The sequence below is a fragment of the Podarcis liolepis genome, assembly GCF_965112155.1.
Source record: "Podarcis liolepis genome assembly, chromosome: 11".
In the NCBI taxonomy this organism is placed as follows: Eukaryota; Metazoa; Chordata; class Lepidosauria; order Squamata; family Lacertidae; genus Podarcis; species Podarcis liolepis.
The window spans coordinates 35,719,836-35,741,066 of NC_139565.1; the positions used below are offsets into that span (position 1 = coordinate 35,719,836).

At 41.8% G+C, this 21,231-nt stretch overlaps 2 protein-coding genes across 2 annotated transcripts; one reads left to right on the plus strand and one right to left on the minus strand.

The window, feature by feature from the left end:
* Positions 1–3,621: 3,621 nt before the first annotated feature.
* Positions 3,622–9,834, plus strand: BTF3 (basic transcription factor 3). The gene is made up of 6 exons (XM_083465563.1): positions 3,622–4,534; positions 4,978–5,046; positions 7,480–7,593; positions 7,754–7,955; positions 9,220–9,276; positions 9,540–9,834. Exons 2-6 carry the CDS (start codon positions 4,978–4,980, stop codon positions 9,584–9,586), a joined length of 489 nt encoding a protein of 162 aa, XP_083321689.1. The 5' UTR covers positions 3,622–4,534; the 3' UTR covers positions 9,587–9,834.
* Positions 9,835–12,501: 2,667 nt separating this feature from the next.
* ANKRA2 (ankyrin repeat family A member 2) lies at positions 12,502–21,065 on the minus strand. Its single transcript, XM_083465523.1, has 9 exons — positions 20,923–21,065; positions 19,264–19,652; positions 18,718–18,876; positions 17,868–17,933; positions 16,918–17,015; positions 15,919–16,044; positions 15,691–15,757; positions 15,516–15,596; positions 12,502–14,842 (listed from the first exon to the last, which is right to left on the minus strand). Exons 2-9 carry the CDS (start codon positions 19,553–19,555, stop codon positions 14,787–14,789), a joined length of 945 nt encoding a protein of 314 aa, XP_083321649.1. The 5' UTR covers positions 19,556–19,652; positions 20,923–21,065; the 3' UTR covers positions 12,502–14,786.
* Between the last annotated feature and the right edge of the window lie 166 nt (positions 21,066–21,231).

Genomic DNA, 21,231 nt, shown 5'->3' on the forward strand with positions numbered 1-21,231 from the left:
CTTTTTTGGGGGGGGGAGAAGTCGTTGGAGGAAGAATGCATGAAAATGCCTCCTGCAACATGGTGATGAAACATTTGGACAACAGAGTCCTTGTCTCTTCTTGCTTTTGACTTGCTTCCTATTCCTTCATCCTTAGGTATGTGAGCTACATTATTTTCTTATTAATAGAAATGCAGAAACAAAGTAGGACATTTCAGTTTTCACAAAGTTTACAAGCAATTATTTCACAGGAGAGAGTTATTGAAGCAGAAAAGTTACCGTATTTTTTGCTCTATAACACGCACCCGACCATAACACGCACATAGTTTTTAGAGGAGGAAAACAAGAAAAAAAAATATTCTAAACGAAACAGTGGATGTATGATTTTTGTGGTTCATGCTGTGGCCACAGACATGTGATCTGACGGTGAGTTTGGGGTAGCCCAATGCAGAAATCCTGTGGATCCATGCTTTGTAACTACGTTTTTGCACCACTGCGGGCCCAGGCAACAGTGGGTGTGTGATTTTTTTTGGTGCAAGCTGTAGCCATGGACATGCTATGTGATCTGATGGTGAATTTGGGGTGACCCAGTGCAAAAATCCTGAGGATCCATGTGGATCTGTGCTTTGTAACCACGTTTTAAGTGGGAAGAGAAGGAAAAGCACTCAAGGGACAAGGAGCACGCGTGGGGTGTGTGGAGAAGGATGCTGCTAATAATGCAGGCAAGGGGTATAAGAGGAGAAGGCTCCTCTCCTCTCCTGCTTTGCTCCTTTAAAGCAAGCAGGCTCTGCTTCTCTCCCACCTCCCCGGCTTAGCGAGCTGAAAAACTTTGCTGCTATTTAGCCAGCTGAGTGGGGAGGAGAGAGGGACAGAGAGCCTGCTTGCTTTAAAGGAGCCAACCGGACAAGAGCCGCTTACACTCGTGTAAGCGGCTCCTCTCCTCTCCCACTTTGCTCCTTTAAAGCAAGCATGCTCTCTGTCCCTCTCTCCTCCCCACTCAGCGGCTCTTCTCCCTCTTTGCTGTTTCAAAGCGAGCCACGGAGGAGGGAAGGAAGGGGAACCATGGATCCTCTGCTCACAACTGCAGCAGATCCCCCCGCCATCCGTAGGCATTCGTTCCATAACACGCACAGACATTTCCCCTTACTTTCTAGGAGGAAAAAAGTGAGTGTTATGGAGCAAAAAGTACGGTAACTTAATTTCTCTAATTTCTAACCTACTGCATATAAAAATGATACAAACTGACGGAAAACAGTATAGCGTATCGGGGTTTACTGCTTCCGCAATACTTCATTAAATGTGTTCCAACCCTGTTTTTCTTCTCCAGTACGTTAGGTTTGCCATGAGTGTAGTAGTCCCATAAATATCCAACCAGTCCTTCATAATATGCTGACTCCATTCTTTTTGCATAAAGTATTGCTGTCCACACCATAATATCCTAGCAGCAAGAGACTCCAAGGGTTCCAGGGTTTGGTTTCCTCGAACACAATGTCAATAGAGACTGTGGTGTCTTAAGGATAAATTGTTTTATTTACACATATATACAACCTGAACATAGGGTGGAGGGACCCCAGCCGAACTTGCTGCCCTGTTAAGTTTCCAGGGAAGCCCCAACCACAGCCAACCCCAGCCATGAACACATGTACAAACTGACAGACAACCAAGTTACAAAAACATGTAGAATTTCAAGCAATTAATGCACACTACCCCATGGATCTACTCCTGAATGGACATGCATAGAATTATGTTGTGAGGCAATTTTATGCAGACCCTGATGGTCCTATGAAGTTTTACTCAGTGTGGGAATATGCACATAGTAAGGAAAAGAAGCGGGTGGCGCTGTGGGTTAAACTACAGAGCCTAGGACTTGCCAATCAGAAGGTTGGCGGTTCGAATCCCCACGAGGGGGTGAGCTCCCGTTGCTCAGTCCCTGCTCCTGGCAACCTAGCTGTTCAAAAGCATGTCAAAGTGCAAGTAGATGAATAGGTGCCGCTCCAGCGGGAAGGTAAACGGCGTTTCCGTGTGCTACTCTGGTTCGCCAGAAGCGGCTTAGTCATGCTGGCCACATGACCCGGAAGCTGTACGCCCCTCGGCCAATAAAGCGAGATGAGCGCCGCAACCCCAGAGTCGGTCATGACTGGACCTAATGGTCAGGGTTCCCTTTACCTTTACTAAGGAAAAGAAAACAAAGTTTTCAGGTCATAAGATAAATATATTCCAAGTAGTTTTAATTGCTTTGTAGGATGAGGGTCAAAGTTCCAGCAATGCTGTTCAGATACTCCTAGGAAACCCAAAAGAGGAACAGGATGGAGATCTGCACTCCCTTGTTTGCCATCAACATCTGGTAACCAAAGGTACATTTGATTATCTGTATGGAACATTAATACATCAATGATTCATGTTTGACGCTTGTGTCTGGAAGTCATTCCAAGTCTGAGTGCATTTCACTGAAAGTACTATTTATTTTCCACAGAAATTAGCTTGCAAATAAGCATTTCAGAAACACTTGGTATATATTGTTACTTGCATCTTATGTTTATATAAGGAAAACAGAAACTCAAATAGGAAGTGAGAACTGTTGTACCAGTGTTGGATTGCGTCTCATTAGTAATGTACTTTTTGCATCTGGTGATTCTGGCTAATGTTTTTGTTTGTGAGTTTGTGGCTCAGCCACATTCCTGGATGTAATACTGGGGTGCCAGGTGTTACTGCCTCCCCAACTCTCCCTGCAAGGAAAAAAGTGAGTATCAGGGAAGAAGGTTCACCTTGCTTATTGCTGTGCTTGTTTTCTTCTTGCAGGGAGCTCTTTTTCCATAGGGAGATATTTAAAAAGTGTGCATGTGGACTGAACTTTGATTTTACCTTTAGCGCTAAGAGTTTTCAAAATTGCTTTGACTAAAGCTGTTGATGATGATGCCAACAATTCCTTTCATTTATTGCAACTTAGGTCTGTGTGGTGTGAATCAGTCTACCACAGGGATGGAATTCTAACTCAAGGTGGAGATATATGAGACACCAAAGACATTACAACTACGTATCCAAGGCACCTCAGATGCCACAGGACTCTGGTTCAAATCCCCACTAGGCTATGAAGCTGAGTGAGCAATACAGGGCCAGTCATTCTCTCTCAGCCTAGCCTAACCCACCCTCACAGGATTGCTGTGAGGGTTAAATGGGCAGGGTAGGAACCATATGCAATGCCAGGCCTATTTTTCAAGAAAAAGAGGTGCTGCCGGAACCCTTGTGCTCTTATAATGGGCAATGGTGCCCACCTGAGAGGTGCTGTGAGTTCCAGTGAGTTCTGGCTGAAAAAAAATGCCTGTGCAAATGCCTTGTGCTTCCTGGAGGTTAAACTAATGTATTAATTCTGGAGCATTCTGAACCCTGCTGTAGTACAGTGGTACCTCGGGTTGCATACGCTTCAGGTTACATATGCTTCAGGTTACAGACTCTGCTAACCCAGAAATAGTGCTTCAGGTTAAGAACTTTGCTTCAGGATGAGAACAGAAATCGTGCTCCGGCGGCACAGCAGCAGCAGGAGGCCCCATTAGCTAAAGTGGTGCTTCAGGGTAAGAACAGTTTCAGGTTAAGAACAGGCCTCCGGAACGAATTAAGTACTTAACCTGAGGTACCACTGTAAAGGTGTTAAACTGTATAGCTATATAAAACAGAGAAGTAGACAGAAAGTTAATTATGTGAATACTTCAGTTGTGCTCTATTAACACAGAAACCTCTCAATAAGAACTAAATGGCCTTCACAGTAAATAGGTAGGCTAGGCGACCAGTTTCCCTGGTTTTCCTAATAGTAGTAGTAATTTGTTTATTTATTAAATTCATATGCCACCCTATACCCACAGGTCTCAGGGCGGTTCACAGGATAAAATCACAAAATACATAATAAAAACCAACCAACCAAGAACAACTCAATCATGCCCCCCTGCAAATCATCAGAGGGAAAACAGAATTTAAAACACACACACACAATATTTGCAATGAAACATATAAAATTAAGCACCCATCAGGTATCGTCAAGGAATCTTTGAAAAGGTAAATTTAACTGCTTTTCAAATCCAAAGATTTTAGCCATTGCTTCCCCCCGCCGCACAATTGTAACCATTCATAGAAGCTCTTTGATCCAATCTGTTAACACCACGATATGCCACGACCAGTCGTTGTTTTGCTGGATGGCGCGGCAATCCAAGCTGAGCCGTCCCGCGACCAGGACCTTCGCTTCCTTCTCGCCCCCGGGAGCCGCGCGCCACACCGCCCTGCCTGCCTGCTCCCTCCTGAAGGCGGGAGCAGAGAGGAGCGCTAACTACGCTCGCGCACGCGCGCTAAAGCTCAGACTCCGGAGGATGCGCATCGAACGTTGGGGGGGGGGGGTTGTTCGTGCGCGAGCGCGTAAGGGCGTCTTGCTTTCGTCACGACGGCGCCGCCGCCGCCTCCTGTTTTCCTTTCCGGCGGCCATCTTCGTCCCTTTCCGCGTGCGCGCGTCAAGCTCCGCAGCCCTTCAGCTCCTCGCCCTGCCCAGGTCGGGCCGCTTCCTTCTGAGAAGGTACAAAGGAAGAGGCACCCGAGGGAGGTGGGGGAAGGGAGATAGGCAGGCCTGGAGGCGGCGAAGGGGGGAGCAGCGGCCGCAGGTGCGCCTGGTAGGAGCCCTCTGAGGCCTTTGAGCCGGGAAGAAGCCGCGGGCTCTGGGTTCTGCGTTTGCCCGTCTTTCTCCAAGCTTCCGGGTCCCCTTTCGGCCTAGCGGCTCCTCTGGCTTGAAGGCCGTTCCTCGCGGTGGCGCAGGCTGCCTTCCTCACCTCAGAAAGCTCCTCACGGCCGGAGTCCGGCCGAGGGTGAGGCGAGGCTTCTCTTCCCTCGCCTGGGCCCAAGAGGGCGAGGAGGCTTTGGGGGCGCCGCCCGCCACGAGAACCGGGCTCATCGGGCCCTCTCCGCCCTCTTTGCTTGGGTGTCGCCCGCCTAATCGCCTCACGTCTCTTCTTCTTCCCTTAGATGAAAGAAACTATCATGAATCAAGAAAAACTAGCTAAGCTGCAAGCTCAAGTGCGCATCGGTGGGAAGGTAAGGTGCCCTCCTTTCATCTTCGCTGCGTATCGAAAATTCGTTTTTCCTTTCACCTTGGCTGCGGCTGCTGCATTTTACAGTACTTGTACAGGCCTTTATTATTATTATTGTCTAGCAACGCTGCATTTATGTTTTTACAGTTTTTCTGAAGCCTGTATTTTGAAGAAGACAATTAGGATTTTGTTGTTGTTTGGAGGGGAAGAGGAGGTTATACCTGAATTTAGGTGTACGTAATATAGTTGTATCCCACCCCAATCTCCTAGAGATTTCAGGGGTTCCAGGCACTTACTGAGGGGTCTGTGTTTTCTTTTGGAACTGGGGCACAGAGCGGAGACTGTGGCATCTTTATGATATATGGTTTTTTTACACATGTATACAGACTGACTGACCCTATGATGAAGAGGTTAACAGCATCAGCAATCCAAAGGAGTCATGTTTCTCCCATAGCTTCACCTTGGAGTTAAAACAGTCATCAGACATTGCTCTCTGACTCTCTCTAGCTAGCTAGCTGCTTTTTCCTGTAGGTCACATCTCTGCAAACTCTCAACTCAAGCTTTGCCCTTCTAACTATCTGAGTTGACAGTGGGGCCCCACCCATTTGTTGTCTCACACGGAGACTCATTTCCTTTGTTCTCTTAATGACACATCACTCAGGTGCTTGCCTCAACACAGGAAGCTAACCTGGTTTATATTTCAGCACTTGCTGGATCTAGGGTTTAGAGAAGGATCTCACATACAGGAACTCAGCTACTTCCCTCCACCCCAAACTCATAACACTGTTGATGAATAAATGTAGAGTAATAGCTAGCTTTGGCATATATTAAATTTTTACACAGCTGCGCTCACTAGGTGCATCTGGGCCACTTACCATCCCTTAGTCTAAACTGTATCAAAGGATGCTTGTAAAGATAACAAAAAGAGATGGAAGAAGCTGTTTTCCCTAGGGAGGGTGGTAATAAGAAGAAACAAAATAACTAGTGCTTAAATGATTTATTAGTTAGCTGACTTTAAACATAATAGCTCTTCTAATGTACACTCTTCACAATATTATTAATGCCTGAATGAGCACAAAGAATGTAACTGTGTTCAAATATCGATGCTGATAGTTTGGTAAAAGGCTGGCAGATGAAAATGCTTTTACTCATGGTGTAGGGTTGCTGTAGGATTTTGTGTAATAGCAAAATTTCCTGTAATTTACAAGGCATGAAACACATGGCTTGATACTGAACTCAGACTTGGCTTTCGAGGAAACATGCTTAGGATTCTGCTGTAAAGGTTTAAACTACCTAATGTATATACAGCCACCAGTTTTTTACCTAATACTTTTGTCAGCTTTTATTATGTACAAGTTGCATCAGAAACCTATCTTTAATCAAGGTGGAGCCAGTGGAATTTCAGGTCCGAACGTAAGTGCCTTACTGCTAACTACTTTAAGGTGTCTGTCAATGTAATTGAAGTAAAACAAGCTTAGCCTTTAAAATATAGTACAAGTAATTACTATTGTGAGGCTTAAAAATGCATCAACCTACAGATCTTGTTGGTTTTGTTCTATTTAAAGTAATTTCTGTTTTCATATGCTTGCACTAACATAAACATTTCCAAAAATTTTATTAGCAATAGCAAAGCCATAGTAGTTGAACTGCTAATAATTACTATTTTATTCTTAACAGTTAACCTGTATTTGCTTAGCTAGTAAACACTACAACCTGTCCTGGCAAATATTTATGGGCAACATAACTTTACCTTAGATGTAACTTCTTGAAAATTTTCCTAAAAGTTCCTGAAGATGACTTGTGCTGACATTTGTCTCTTCTAATTCTGGACTGTGGTATATGAGACGCATTCTATTGTTAGTAAACAAACAAACCTAGAGTGTGTGGCAATGGTTATGCTTAATTCTTTTTTTCTCTGGAGAATGTTTGTGTTCCCCCTCCAGCCAGACATCTGCTCAGATAAATTATTCAGATTAAAGTAAATGATCAAAAATGAAAAACAAAACTCTAATCTTAATTTGGTGTTGCAGCAAAATCCGTAGAAATAATTGCTACCCAAGTAATATTTTTTTAGGTATCTGCCTAGATATACTTGTGCTGCTCGTTTGTAGGATGTTGCTTGCTTGAGAAAATAGTAAGTGACTCTTGAGTGTTTGAAAGCTACTCTGCCTGCTTTCTGGGGGTAGATTCTTGTTTGCCAGAGGCCACCAGACAAATATCTACTTCAGGCCTTGTTTTCATAATTCCTGCAAACAGAAATTAGTTCAATAGTGGTCACTCACTTCTCTTTAGTAGCCAGTTTGGTATCATTACCTAGCTTCTGAAATAGACATTTTTATTAAGTTACAGCCAGGAATAGAATAGAGTTGCATGCCATTTTCCTACTTGGAATTCGTACATTTTGAGAAGACTTAACATTTAGTCTCCTTATTCATAGGGTACTGCCCGTAGAAAGAAGAAGGTGGTTCACAGAACAGCAACAGCAGATGACAAGAAGCTTCAGTTTTCATTAAAGAAACTTGGAGTAAATAACATCTCTGGTATTGAAGAGGTAACTCCTTTTTTTGTTTTTATGATGCTTTCATAAATTCTTTTTTCTGAGAAGTACTGGTTTTAACTAATTTGAGGATATTATCACTGTAGTTTTTGTATTAAAGTTCATTGTGATTGCAAAAGTTTGCTTGCTCAGAAAAAATTGTGTTGTTTTGCAGGTGAACATGTTTACCAACCAGGGCACTGTCATCCACTTCAACAACCCTAAAGTTCAAGCATCTTTAGCAGCTAACACTTTCACAATCACAGGCCATGCTGAGACAAAGCAGCTGACTGAAATGCTGCCTAGCATCTTAAACCAGCTTGGTGCTGACAGTCTGACCAGCTTGAGGAGACTAGCAGAGGCTCTGCCCAAACAACGTGAGTAGAACTTGGAAGACTCTGAGAATTAAAATTCTTGCACCAACATGGGGCTTGCAGTGTTTGTTTGCTTGCTTTATAATGTTCTTTTTGGCTTTGGGTGTCCACAGGAGTGACCTCTCTTAGCGAAGTCACTGAGACAATATCAGCCCATCTAATTTCATTTGATGTGTGTGTGCTGCTGCTGCTGTTGCTGGTGGTTGGGACAGCAAGTTGCTTTTCAGAAACAAGACATGATATCAAAGCTGCTTAGTCATAGAGTCATAGCCCTGAATTATACTAAGAAGGATATTATTGGTGTAAAGAAGTGTTTCCCAAATTTGGGTCTTCAGCTGTTTTTGGACTACAACTCCCATCACCCCTAGCTAGCAGGACCAGTGGTTAAGGGTGATTGGAATTGTCATCCAAAACCAGCTGGAGACCCAAGTTTGGGAAATGCAGTTCTCACATTGGCTATCTGAAGTTTATGAAATAGAGAACCTGTTCAGATGTTGTCCTTTATATATAACCTTCCACAGAGGATTGTACCATGGAGTGGATCCCTCCTCAATTGAAAGGGTTTTATTTTCTAGCATTAGAGGAAAACCCCACTTGCTTGGGGTGGGTAGGAAAAAACTGTTTTCTGCCAGTCCCATAGGGAAACACCTGAACAAGTACTGAGAAGCTTAACCATGGCTAAATTGGCAAATTAGTACCTATATGTGCATGTAGCTAGGACAGGTCATGTGTAAGCAAAATATATTTTCAGCTGTTATATTTAGAAACAAATGGTGCATGGGGTACTCTTCGTTCTGTGCTTCAAAGAATCTTAGATTGAAGTGGCTATTCTTCAAAAACATTTGATTTGTTACTTCCCTGAATATGAGAATGAGTTCTCAAAGGGATGGATATGGGACTTAATGCCTCTTCTTGCTTGAAGGAACCTCTTCATGACTGAAGTTTGACTGCTTGTTTCTGCTTTGTCAGAAAGCTTTTTGGGGTCCTCTGCTTAGGCTGTATTCTAGCAAACAACAAAGGCTGTGGACTACTGTGGAAGGGAGTGGTTGATGAGCACGATATTCTAGAGTGGGTACTTAGGGATGAAGCACATGCAGTAGAAGCCAAGATAATTAGAAATAAGTCATGCTGAGTTCAGTGGGACTTGCTCCCAAGTAAGTGGGCACAGGGTTGTAATCAGTTACTGTGTTTTGCTGCAAATTTGGCTAGTTTTGGAAAAGCCTGGTCTGGAAATGTCTCATTTGTATCAATCTGCTTGTGATTGCAGCTGTGGATGGAAAAGCACCTCTTGCTACTGGTGAGGAAGATGACGATGAGGTTCCAGGTAAAAACTATTCATTTATTTTCTTACAAAAGTAATGAGTGTGAGGAATGAACAAAGTAATGAAGAGATTGCAGAAAATAACTGGAAGGTTACAGATAGGTATAGTTGGGTTCTTGTCCAGTAGGCTTTAATGCTTAATGTTCTGTGGTAGATAACTTGTTTATAATTCAGCAAACTCTGGATTTTAGGGTGAAAGACTTGAAAATCGCAGTGCTGATTCTTTGCATGTTAAAAGCCTGACTGTTGTTAACTCTCCTTTTCAGATCTTGTGGAGAACTTTGATGAGGCATCAAAGAACGAAGCAAACTGAACTGTCACTTTGAGTAAAACTTGAACATTACATGGAGCTGCTATTTTATATTGTGACTTTTTATTTGTAACATTTTTGTACTGATCTTAAGAAGTCTAAGATCTCTAATTGGAAACTCCTTCAAATTGCAGCTCTCTTCAGTTATTGCTAGTGCATGGAGCATTTAATTATTCATGGCTGGGTTGAAAATACACAAAATTGAAAAGTACTACATAAAAATGCTAATAAAGACTAAATGTTTAGGCAAATACTTTTAGTAGTATTTTGTACATAGATAACTTGTATTTATTTAAAATTCTTATGTGAAATTGAACACCTTGGCTTAAACCTAATCAGAAAGTGTTACTAATTTACTGAATAACCATAATATTCCAAGTTCTTCTATCTCCATTCATGTTTTGCTTTGTATAATTTTCAGTGATGGATACATATGCCAGCATATGTAGTACAAGCAGAGCTCAAAAGTGAAGTATGTTTAATGTCAGAAGAAGGCAAATAAAGGAGAGTGGTCCAAATCTAGCCTAGATCAAATACAGGTCACTGCCAGAAGCATAACCAGATTGTCAAAGGTAAAAGCATTAATAGTTCTGACAGTAGGCTGGCAGATAGCATTCCATTAGTTACAGGCATGAAGACTGGCTTAGAATAGTTAATTGACACAGGACCCTACCTTTCTGATTTACTTTAGGAACTCTCTTATTCATATGACAAGAGTTCCCTGTCTAACCTCTATAATCTGTCCTTATCAGAAGCAACAATAATGTTCACAAAGTGCACAAGAAGCTCTGTGTCACAACAAAATAATTTGTTCAGGTTGACTTCTACAGTACACACATGCAGAGAACAATTGTGTAATCTTAGGAAACTTAATTGTGTCACTTTAAAAAATGGGCAACATATTGTTAATTCTATTAGTGGGAGCCGCATTGCTTAGAGTGTGGAAATAAATAATAAACTTTATTTGCAGTTTAATGCAAATGTAACTGCCAGTGTCAAATTATATGAACAATTGCCTATTCCAGCTCCTCCTTCCCTTGTTTAAACCGTAAAGGCAGCACCTGAGTGTCAAGTTTGAGTTAAATGTTATCAACAAGGTAGTAGCTGGAAATGAAGGGTGGCTAATCTCTGGCCTCTGATGCTGTTGGACTCCTGCTTTCATCAGCCTTGGCCAGTGTAGCCAGTGCTCGGGATGATGGCAGTCTTGCTCCAGCACCATCTGGAGGACCACAGGGTAGCTTGCCCTGCTGTAAAGTGACTGCTCTTCTTGCAGCAGGTGGCTTGTTAAAACAGAAATGGAGTTAGATTCATTTTGCTTTTTCTGCAAGGTAGAACTGGAATCTGGTTTTCTGAGCCTGTGGAGAATACTCACTGCTCCTTATAGAAAAAAACCATTTAATAACTTCTCTTGTGTCTGAACTGCAAATACATACAGTAGGAGCTACTAGTGAGCACCTGTGCCATGCAAGTTAGGTTCCTGTACCTTAGAAACTGATCTTGATTTTTTTCAGCAGAACAAGTAAGTTACTGTGATCTAGTTAGCCAGGCTGTGGCACTTGGACAAAAAAACAACACCCTGGTGCTAAAACCCCCTTTATCAGATGGAGTACGGACATTTTTTTGTTTATTCAGTTCCCTTCATTTTAAAGCAGTTTACACAAAAGTTAGTATCCAATTGTGTATAATAGGTAAGGGAGTTTTTTTTTTTTGGGGGGTGTCAATTTTCTCCAGATCCCTAAATCTGCCTCAGTGGATCTCCTAACTTTGGCAATAGATCTAGGCCCAGATCTAGGCCCTGAGAGCTCTGGGTATAGGGCGGTATATAAATTCTAATAATAATAATAGGTAGTGATATGGGGGATTTGTCAAAATTGCTTCTCAACCCTGGACTTGCACCATTATATACCAGCCTATGATCCTATCCCTGACTGTTATTTAAGACAGTATACAGATAGGATCATAGGCTGGTATATAATGGTGCAAGTCCAGGGTTGAGAATTCAATTTATCCCTGCATACACCATAAGGATGAACACATGAAGAATATCCCATGGAAAAGCAGTACATGTCAATTATCTTCAACAAGCAAGAGCATATTAAAATGTCAATGGAAATGCCAGTTAAGTAATATTCTACAAAACCTACCCTGCTGATATTGGCCATGGCTATGCCCGGTATTAAGTGGTTAATTAGTTTGCCTGAGCTGTTTGCTGCTGTCTAGTTCTTCTCAAACCCATACTCCTTGCTCCAGGAGAGTAACAAGCTGTTGCAGCCAAAGCAGTGCTTGTAGTTTTATTCCCCTCCAAACAAGCCATGCGTTGAAGGTATGGTTTTTTCTGACCTCTGCATCATGGCTGGTTGGGGAAAAACAGCATGAGCACTGATTATTCAGACATAAGCCTAAACTGCCCCAGGATTTGTTTCCTACTGGAATAAACGAAGAACCCAGTGGGTGCTTCATTTTCAAAGGAATCAGATGTGCATGTTTAAGCGCACTCATATTTCTTCCTTAAAAATAAATTCAGTACTGATAGAGCTCCCAAGAACAGCCAGTTACGGCAGGGCTTGCATTTGCCACCAAATGCAAAATGCACTGAATGCAAGCCCTGCTTGCAAAGGAACAATTCAGAGTAAACTCTTAAGGGGGTCCCAGTTGCTCCTTTTGCAGTTGCAGCTTTACCTGCCCCACAGTTTAAGTCAGATGTAGAGGCAGGAGGATATGATGGGGGGGGGGGAAATGGCCATATAGGCCAAATTATGACCCCTGGGGTGGACTCATCTGACCTTTAAGCTATATAAAACATGCATGGGAGACACCCCCAGCCTAATGTTGCGTAAAATGCAACCATTGACAGTTACAGAGGAAAAACCATGTGTGTTTTTCATTTAGCATGCTCAAGAAGAAATCAAGGTAAACAATTTCATTTAAAAACAGTTTATTTGCACTATATGAAGAACTTACAACTCTCAAAATAGGTAATAACACCTAAGACACAACTTTACAAGATCAAAACGAGTTTAGCTGAGCAGCTTGAGCAAAAACTTGGCAGACGCATCCTAATACATAGTGCATCAAAGACATCATTTATAGAGGGGTACACTTGCATAGGTCCATGGGGGGGGGGTGGGTGGAGGAATTTAAATAGTCTGCTTTGGCTAATCAGATTCTTGAGAACAGGGAACCTATTGCATGTTCAGTATTGCACAATTACCCCTCAGAGAAAAATGTTTATTTTCATTACTGGAAACATGCATTTTAAACAGATGCTAAATGCTTTTAACTTTATAATAAAACATTGTTACTTCTACAGGGGCTTTTTTGTTCTTTAACTGAAGAATAATGGTTCCGTGTAATATGCGATAGAGATACGGCAAAAATGGTAGGAAGCTCGTTTTCATCGGTTGTAACCACAAAAGGATGCCCTGTTCACAATCTGCCTTATACTAAGTCTGAAACACTTTTACTTGGAAATAAATATTTGTTTTAATTATTATTCTAGCTCTTAGGCTTTGAGCACATTGTATTACCTAACTTTCATTTAAATACATTTACAGTTCACTCTTAGACATTTCAACCTTATTTAGGCAAGCATAGGAGCTGAAGATAGTCCCATTGCTGTTTCAGACAACTTTTAGGTACACTGGGTGAAAGGGGAAGGGTTTATTTACATTTATACAACATTTCATGGTAATCTGTGCAAAATTCTCAGTAATCACAAGTTCACAGTATTGACCATTTGAACGTCTTGGCTCTTTGGGTATGACAAAGTCATAATGCAAGACAAGTACCATTTACTTGTCTACATTTTGGGTATAAGTCTTGACCTGTAGCAGAGGATCATGTCAAAGTTTGTGGTTCTCAGCCTTTCAGAAAGGCTGTTAAAAGGTTTATCTTGTTTGTGTGAAGGTACCAGACTACATTCTCCACTCATAGTTTTAAGATCTGCTCTATATGCTCAGAAAACACAGGTGTTTCATGGAATCTAACCATTTCAGAATTAAAGGGACATGATTCAAACCTCTCTCATGTCAAAAAAAAATACTGGTTTATAGAAATCCAGCATATTGGAGAAAAGTACTGAAAAACATTTCTCACTGTTGGCTGATATTTATTTTTAAAATCAAATTAAAACAAAACAAAACATCCAAACAGGAAATTTACTCACTTGTATTCTTAAGTATAACCCTGAAAGAACTTCACTACTTACAGAACAACTTTCGGCTCCAAGTAAACTAGCTAATTGGGGGATTTATTTTCAGATGACTTGGGTGGAATTTGAGCATGAGCCAGCACAGAAAGGAAGCAGGATACAAATGGGATGAAACTCTCGACTCCTCTGCCATTCACCAGCAAACAAGTAACGTATATTGAAGTCCAGTTACATCTGTGGGCTGATACACAAGCTGATTGTAGAGTACAATCAGGGAGAAAGCCTTCCTACCTTCACCTAAGAGTACCTAGCCAGTTCTTAACTGCAAAATTTAATACATATGCTGCATTCCCTGGCACCAGCCTGACTCATTTCAGTAGCATATGCACTAATGTAGTGCTGCAAGTAGGCTTTTAATAGATTATGAAGAATAAAGAGGTATGTTACTTTATACGATGTTAAAGTCTCTCCAATTCCTTTGTCAAACAGAATATTCAATATTGCATGAAATATTTGCAGGTAGGATAGATGTGGTTTGACAAACGTCAGCCAAATACATGAAACTGAATCATGTTAAAATCTTACCAATGAGAGAAGTGTTGCCTGAGCAAAGCCTCAGAAAGTTTTCTTGAATCCAAACGTCAAGCACTCTTGCCCAAAAATGTAGCTGAGGAAGTTTCTTACACAACAGTCCCCGTCATGTGATTCTGTACACTGTCTTTTTCTGGTATGATAAAGCAGCACTGCTGCAAGGGAAAGGCTTGCTGGTGGCAGGCCATGCTCAACACTGCAGCTCTGGTGCTGCTAACTTTTCCATCTGCACAACCAATAACTGCTTAAAACGTGCAGGCCAACAGACATTGCCAAAATCCCTGGTTTGGGTGGCAAACTAGGACTGCCTAAAGTAATGAGAGTCTCCCCCACCTGCCGTCCTCCAACAATGGTGGGACCACGGTGCTGATTTTTTAAAAAATCAAGTCTTTTTCATGTTGATCAGTCCTAAAACCCAGTTTTTCTTCACATACAAAGTCTTGTCTCATGACGAAAATGTCATTATTCTTTGATGTTTTGAAGGAGTGTTAATAAGTGTGACTCAATAACCTGTTGAACTGAATCGGGGGAAAAACATGATTAGTGTTCAGCTCTTAAGTGGTGATCTATCCTATTTTGGAGATGTAAATAGGAGAGCTGAAAAAGTGGAAATTGCATAGAGTTTGTAGTAATCCAGAATAGTAATCTGTGTGTGCGTTTGTGTTTATGTGTGTGTGAATATGTAAAATGCTTTTAGCCCCATTCACTATTGGTATATCTGATCACTGCCAAAAGGAGCACATTAAGGAAAGGCAAAAACCTCCATTGGAATGTGGCCTGCGGAACATTGGCCACATTTCAGTCTGGCCCCTCTGGTTCCTGTCGCTGCTCTGGCATGACCAAGAAATGGAACTTGGCCTCTTCATACATAAATATGGGCAAGCTCATTTGTTAGTCCTATCCTGCCCCCAAGTTCTAGGTAGCAAAAGAAGCAGCCATCAGTCTACAGCATAAAGGATAACAGTGAGATGATCAAGGGGTGGGGGAAGGGAGTGCAATGCAAGCACAGCACTAAGCTGTCTTCTGCCAGCTCTGCATAAACTACCACTGCTGTAAATGGTGATAAAGCAGGCCTCTCCAGAAGGAACAGTAAAAGCCTGTGAATTTTGTGAACCACCAACAGGTAAAATGGCTGATACAAAATAAGAGCACCAACCCTTAAAGTAAATCCTAAAGCGCTTGAATACTCACCACTACGATGGCCCAGGGCTACCGCCAGATCCATGGAATTATATCCGGAGTCTGTCTCTATAGTAGGATCAGCACCATGCTCTAGTTAAAACAACAGGAAACAAATCATTGATTTGCTAACATCCTGCAGTTCTTACAGCCCTTATTGACTAGTAACTGCCTTCATAATACTAACCTAAGAGTATTTTGACACATTTTACATGGTTCCCATGCACAGCATAGAGCAAAGGTGTACCACCATTCTGAAAAAGAAAAAGAAATGAAAAGAAATAATAATATCAGAATTCATTTGCACAGTTCAGTGACCCAAACAAGCTGTATATGAACAGGGGTCCATATATTTTGGCTTCTTTTACTACCCAAAAGTTTGTAATGTGAACAGTAGCTCCAGTAAAGGGCTTACCCAGTCATATTCATTTACATCAACTCCGCAGTCGAGCAACATCTTGACAATGTCTGTGTATCCTTTACTGCAGGCCAGTGATAGTGCACTCTCTCGCCCTTTTCCAAGGATCTGTGGGTCTGCACCCTGACAGAAAAAGCAGTGGTTTAACATGTGTTATGGGTTAGATTAACAAAAACCCTGATGAGTAGAACCCCATGTGTCCAATTGTATACTGTCCAGATTCTAGGTACTGAAATCACCCTGGACTCAGCCCAGCCATTTACTTCTTTATATGGGGAAGAGGAGATTCCAAAAGTTCCATGGACAATTTGTTCAACAGACCAACTGCCTACACTTCTTTTTTCCTTATGCACAGCCTAAGCATGATTTGTTGCAGCTCAAACTACTGCTTCTTTTCTTTGTACCTGGTAAACAGTTCCATTGCTTATGGACTTGTTCATTCATGCCCTTTGGAAAGAAAGACTGTTAAAGTGCCCATGGGCAGGGGTGTAGCTAGCCGCTCCGGCACCCGGAGTGGCGGGGGCGCAGGGGGGCGGCGCGGTGAGGTATGCACCCCCGCACCCCCTTCCTACGCCCCTGCTCATGGGGTATCAGAGTCTAGGATTTGTAGAGGTAGAACAGTTAGCAACATATGTTCAGCCAGCAATTGTAAGTGGAAGAAATGGGTATCATCCTCAGTGGCTAGATAAAAATAAAAAATAGCCCTCAGACTGATTTTTCTTCAGACTTTGTGCATAAATCATGCATTGGTGTTTCTCCTCTGAATCTTTTGTAACATGGCTAAAACATGGTGTTGACCAGATCTAGACAGAAAATTACAACCTGGGATTGAAACGATAGCGTAGCATTGTTACCATCCATGTAAGGCTTCACAAGAGGTCTTCAGACAACCTTCAGAGGCTACAAGCATTGTTCTTGATGTATTTAGAGCACTACAGTTGTTGACTATCACTACAAATGCATTGGGGGGACGGGACGGGACGTATTTTCACTCACATTTTGAAGCAGAAATTCTACCACTGCTATCTGCCCATGAGCTGCAGCCCACATCAGAGGGGTAAAGCCTTCTTCATCCGTATGGTTGATTACATTTTCTATTTAACAAAACATACAGATCAACCATCTCACTCCTGTTGTCTCCATGCGATGCTGGAATAAAGTTATTATGAATATTTGGGGGGATTGGGTCTCAACTCACTATGGTGGGATAAAGAGGGATGCAGAAAAGCAAAGAATACTGCCCTCTGCTCCTTTTCAAAGGTCAGTTTAAAGTGAGAGACACCCTTTCCCAATCTTTTGAGTCCTGCAGGGGAGTGGAATTGGTTGCAAACAAAAATAATAGCTGACTACTAAGCCAAGACACAATTTGTGGATCCCTGCTATGGTGGAAATGCAAAGTAAGCAATGCCATTGAGTGGGTGAGAAGGAACAAATGAGTTCAGCTTCACTCACTTTTGGAAGCAAATTCTGGATGCCATAGGGCCTAAAAATGAAGACAAGGCATGCTACAATAAGGGACCAGGGCAAATATCTCCTACTATCTGAAATATGCACCTTGCCCTGTTACGTAATTCAACATTAGCCTGTTTGGCTAATGAGCAATAAACGTTGCATAATTCAAAGAACAAATATCACAGGATAGCTTGGATAAGAGTTATAACCAGAGCATCACAGCACTAAAAAAACAGGTTTGCACTATGTTTCTTTTCTTAAAGAAGAGTGACTAGAAAACATAAAACTTATATATAATTTTCTGCAGTGCTGATATATAAGTTTTGACATCATGCTGTGTGAGGCAAAAAACATTTCAGAGCCATTTCCACAGTAAATTCAGAACAGAAATGTATGAAATAAAGCACAAATGCAAATAGGGCCAGTTGCAGGACCCACCCCAACCTAGCAGCTGATCATTTTTTGCCAGAAAAAGGACCAAAATAAATTCTCACCTTGCTCTATGCGTGTAGCTAAATACAGCATTTCCCCTTGAGCTGCCAGCTGGTGAACAGAAAGAGCTGCAAAAACAGCAGAAATATATCAACTTCTGTGGTGCAATACTGCCATGATTTAGGACTACAATACTGACTGCATGTTGTTAGAGAAAAGTGACACAGAGAGGATGAGCACATAGCTGACACAACCATGCAGCCTGCTACTATTTCTGGCAGAGAAAGTTACTTTACAATTAATTTACCTTCACAACCATCCAATAAGAAGGATTGTGTGTAGACCCTGATTCCAAAAGAGGCAAGAATGTGGGACCGGGTTAGAAAAAGCAGCTTGCTGAGAATTTCAGCTTTCAATGAGATAGACACAGCCCCTATGGCTACAATGATAAGTCTTGAAAGTATATGAGCAATGCCTTACTTGGAATTTCAGAAGTGTACATGAATAAAATTTTCATTGGGTGAGGATAAGGCTTACATGTCTTTTCCCTCAAAATGGCTAGCATGAAAAATAATGTAGGTTTGCTCAATGTACAAATGATGAATTGGTTTACAATTTCTTGACGTTCCTTAGGCAACAGAATATCAAAGACATTATGTGTGGTGCCTTTTGCCTTTCTATTCCAGCATGCTAACATGCCTAGCCCTTTTCTATTTTGAAAGAAAGCTTGGCAACCCAAAATGACAAAGTCACTGCTTTCAGTTAAAGAGATCTTACCCCTAATCAGTTTAGAAATAAATAAATGACTGGGTGACTGGCTAAGTGAATGCAAATACCAGTTTCTTGTAGTAATCCCAATGGAGGATCCCAAAATGAAAACTTAAATTTACCATTCCACAAAGAATCACTTACAGTTTACAAGCAAAGGGGTTGTAGAAACTTCATTTCCCCTGTGCTTGTTAGTTAATGTGGTTGACTGCTTTATGGGAGAAAAGTGCTTCGTAGTTGATGGAGTGTAGACATGTCTTACTTGAATTCCAGGAGAAGGAGAAGTATGGATATTGCACTCAGCTACATGAAGAAAGCAAGAAAAAAGTAGTGTTCAGAATAGCTTCTTCAAATTTACTTTATTTATAAAAGGATTTATATATCACTATATCATAGAAAATCAAAGTGGTGTACAATAATATTTATATATAATAATAACAACATAAAATCAGAGGCCATCGACTAATCATTATGGGAAAATGTATTCTTATTAATTGCTGTCATAAGCCTGGTGGCATAGAAAAGTTCTCAGCAGGCAGTTAAAGGCTGATACAGAAGATGCTTGCTGAACAATAAAAATGTTAGATATTCATATCTGCATATGCATTCTTTTGCCAATATAGCATTTTCCTGTTTATCCATCTATCCAACAGTAACAGTTAAAGCTAAAGATAAGTTTTAAATCACAACCTTTAAATAATACAGATGCCACTTCAAGGTCAGAGTTCACTTGATCCTGAATGTTTTTGCTGTCTTCTTCATTCAGTGATTTGACAAACCGAGAACACACATTCATATCAAACCTATTGGGCAAAATGAATTTCATTCCCATGGCAACACTCTGAGCTGGTCCTTCTTCAACACTGGAATCGAGGTGAGGCTCCACTTTAATATCTGGCATGTGAGACAGGCTATAGCTGCCAGAACAGTCTTCCACAATTAACTGGGCTCCAACATCTAGATTTGTAGATGATTCCATCATTCAAATCTCAGTTATACGATGTATTTTCTTATGGCTATTACTTCAGTTTTCTTGAAAAAATTAAAATAAAATCTCAACAGCCAAGAGTTACGACCATCTGCAATTGAACATAAAACAGTAATACGCTATTGACTATAATGCCACAAACATATAATGAAAATGCAATAAAGTCCATCATTCTGAACAGATGTGATTATTTATTCTGTGTAGAACAGGGATGGGCCAAGATCCACTAACCAGAACTTGGTGTAAAAAACTTACTCTTATAATTAAAGAATTCAGAGTCTAGCAATTTGTTCTGAGTAGCAGAACAAAAGAGAGTTCACAACTTTTCAGCACAAAAGTGCTCTTAATTTTAGTAATATATATTTAAGTGGTGGTGAGTCATCTTGTTGCTGCTACTGTTAAACAACTATGAATCAGAGTTCCATGCTGATCTATTGCAAATCACCTACAGATCTAGCAGCAAATGCAGATCTACTTACCCCAAACACCCACACAAATGTTGATATAAACATTTTTTTGTATTGCATATAAAACTTTAAATCACATTGCCTTCAATTTTTGATGACTGGGTAGGGGGCAATTTGCACCCCCAGTGCTATGCATACTTTATTTCTTTTTACCATTGCTACCAAGCTGGTGGGGTCTTGCAGGGCCAGAAAAATTTGCTCTGTTGGGAAGGGGAGGGCTTGATCAGGTCCCCAAACTGGGAGCTCACCACCAACCACTGTTAAAGCTTCATCAACATCATTGTGCATAATTCAGTGATTTTAATGGAATGCTTATAGATGCTCCTAGCCTTTGGACAGAAAACCGAAACAAATGCGTGAGTGAGTTTGGCAGAGCGCACGCTTTGTATCCAATCCCTGGCAACTCCAGTTAAAAAAGATCTAGGAGCAGGTGCTGAAGAAGATCCCTGCACGGGGCTGTGGAGAGAGGCTGCCAACACGAATGGAATCGGACCTGGCAAAAGGCAGCTTTTTATATTCGTGCTTCCTCAGACGGCACAGAGCTTACTTATGGAATTTGCTGCTTCAAGGCGGGGCGCGGCCATCAGTTTCAACTGCTTTCGAAAGGGGATTCAATAAATCCATGGCTACAGTTACTACGATGCAGGGGCTAGATAGCCTACGTGCAGTATGAGAGAGGCGCTTTTGCTCCTGCAGAGCAGCTGCTGGGGCTCAATGCGGGCGAGGGCGCTTCAGTCTCGCTCGGATGCTGCCACTGGCCATGGTGGGAGGCGGGATGCTGGTGCAGAGGGGAAGGGCTAAGCGGGGATTTGAACCCAGGTCCCTCTAGCCCAAGACTGGCGCTCCAGTCTGCACAACTCCCAGTCTACCCGCTCCCCTTCTCCGCCCTTTTACCTTCCTAGTCTCGCGCCGTTCCTCACTGACATCTTCCACCACGGCGCTGTTATTGTTGCGTTGTTGCGGCCCATACCGTCACTTCCGCTTAGACCCGGAAGGAAAAAAGTCAAGCCGCCTCGCGGAGTACACTTTAAGTTCAGGGGGAAAAGGAGACCGATGTCATACGTCACCACAAAAGGCTCCTCCCTCCGCTTTCCCGACATAGAGATAAGGTAAGGTGGCAAGCGAAAGGCTCTGTGGTTTAGAGACCAAACAGCCACCCGCGTCCCTAAGGGCGGGAAAAGGAAGGCCTAATAAAATTCCGGT

Coding starts and splice junctions, on each gene's coding strand:
- BTF3 (XM_083465563.1), top strand. CDS start 4,978: ATGAAAGAAACTATCATGAATCAAGAAAAACTAGCTAAGCTGCAAGCT. Junction 5,047..7,479: donor AAGTGCGCATCGGTGGGAAG/GTAAGGTGCCCT, acceptor CCTTATTCATAG/GGTACTGCCCGTAGAAAGAA. Junction 7,956..9,219: donor AGAGGCTCTGCCCAAACAAC/GTGAGTAGAACT, acceptor TTGTGATTGCAG/CTGTGGATGGAAAAGCACCT.
- ANKRA2 (XM_083465523.1), bottom strand. CDS start 19,555: ATGATGGAATCATCTACAAATCTAGATGTTGGAGCCCAGTTAATTGTG. Junction 18,877..19,263: donor GGCATCTGTATTATTTAAAG/GTTGTGATTTAA, acceptor TTCTTCATGTAG/CTGAGTGCAATATCCATACT. Junction 15,758..15,918: donor ATGTAAATGAATATGACTGG/GTAAGCCCTTTA, acceptor TTTCTTTTTCAG/AATGGTGGTACACCTTTGCT.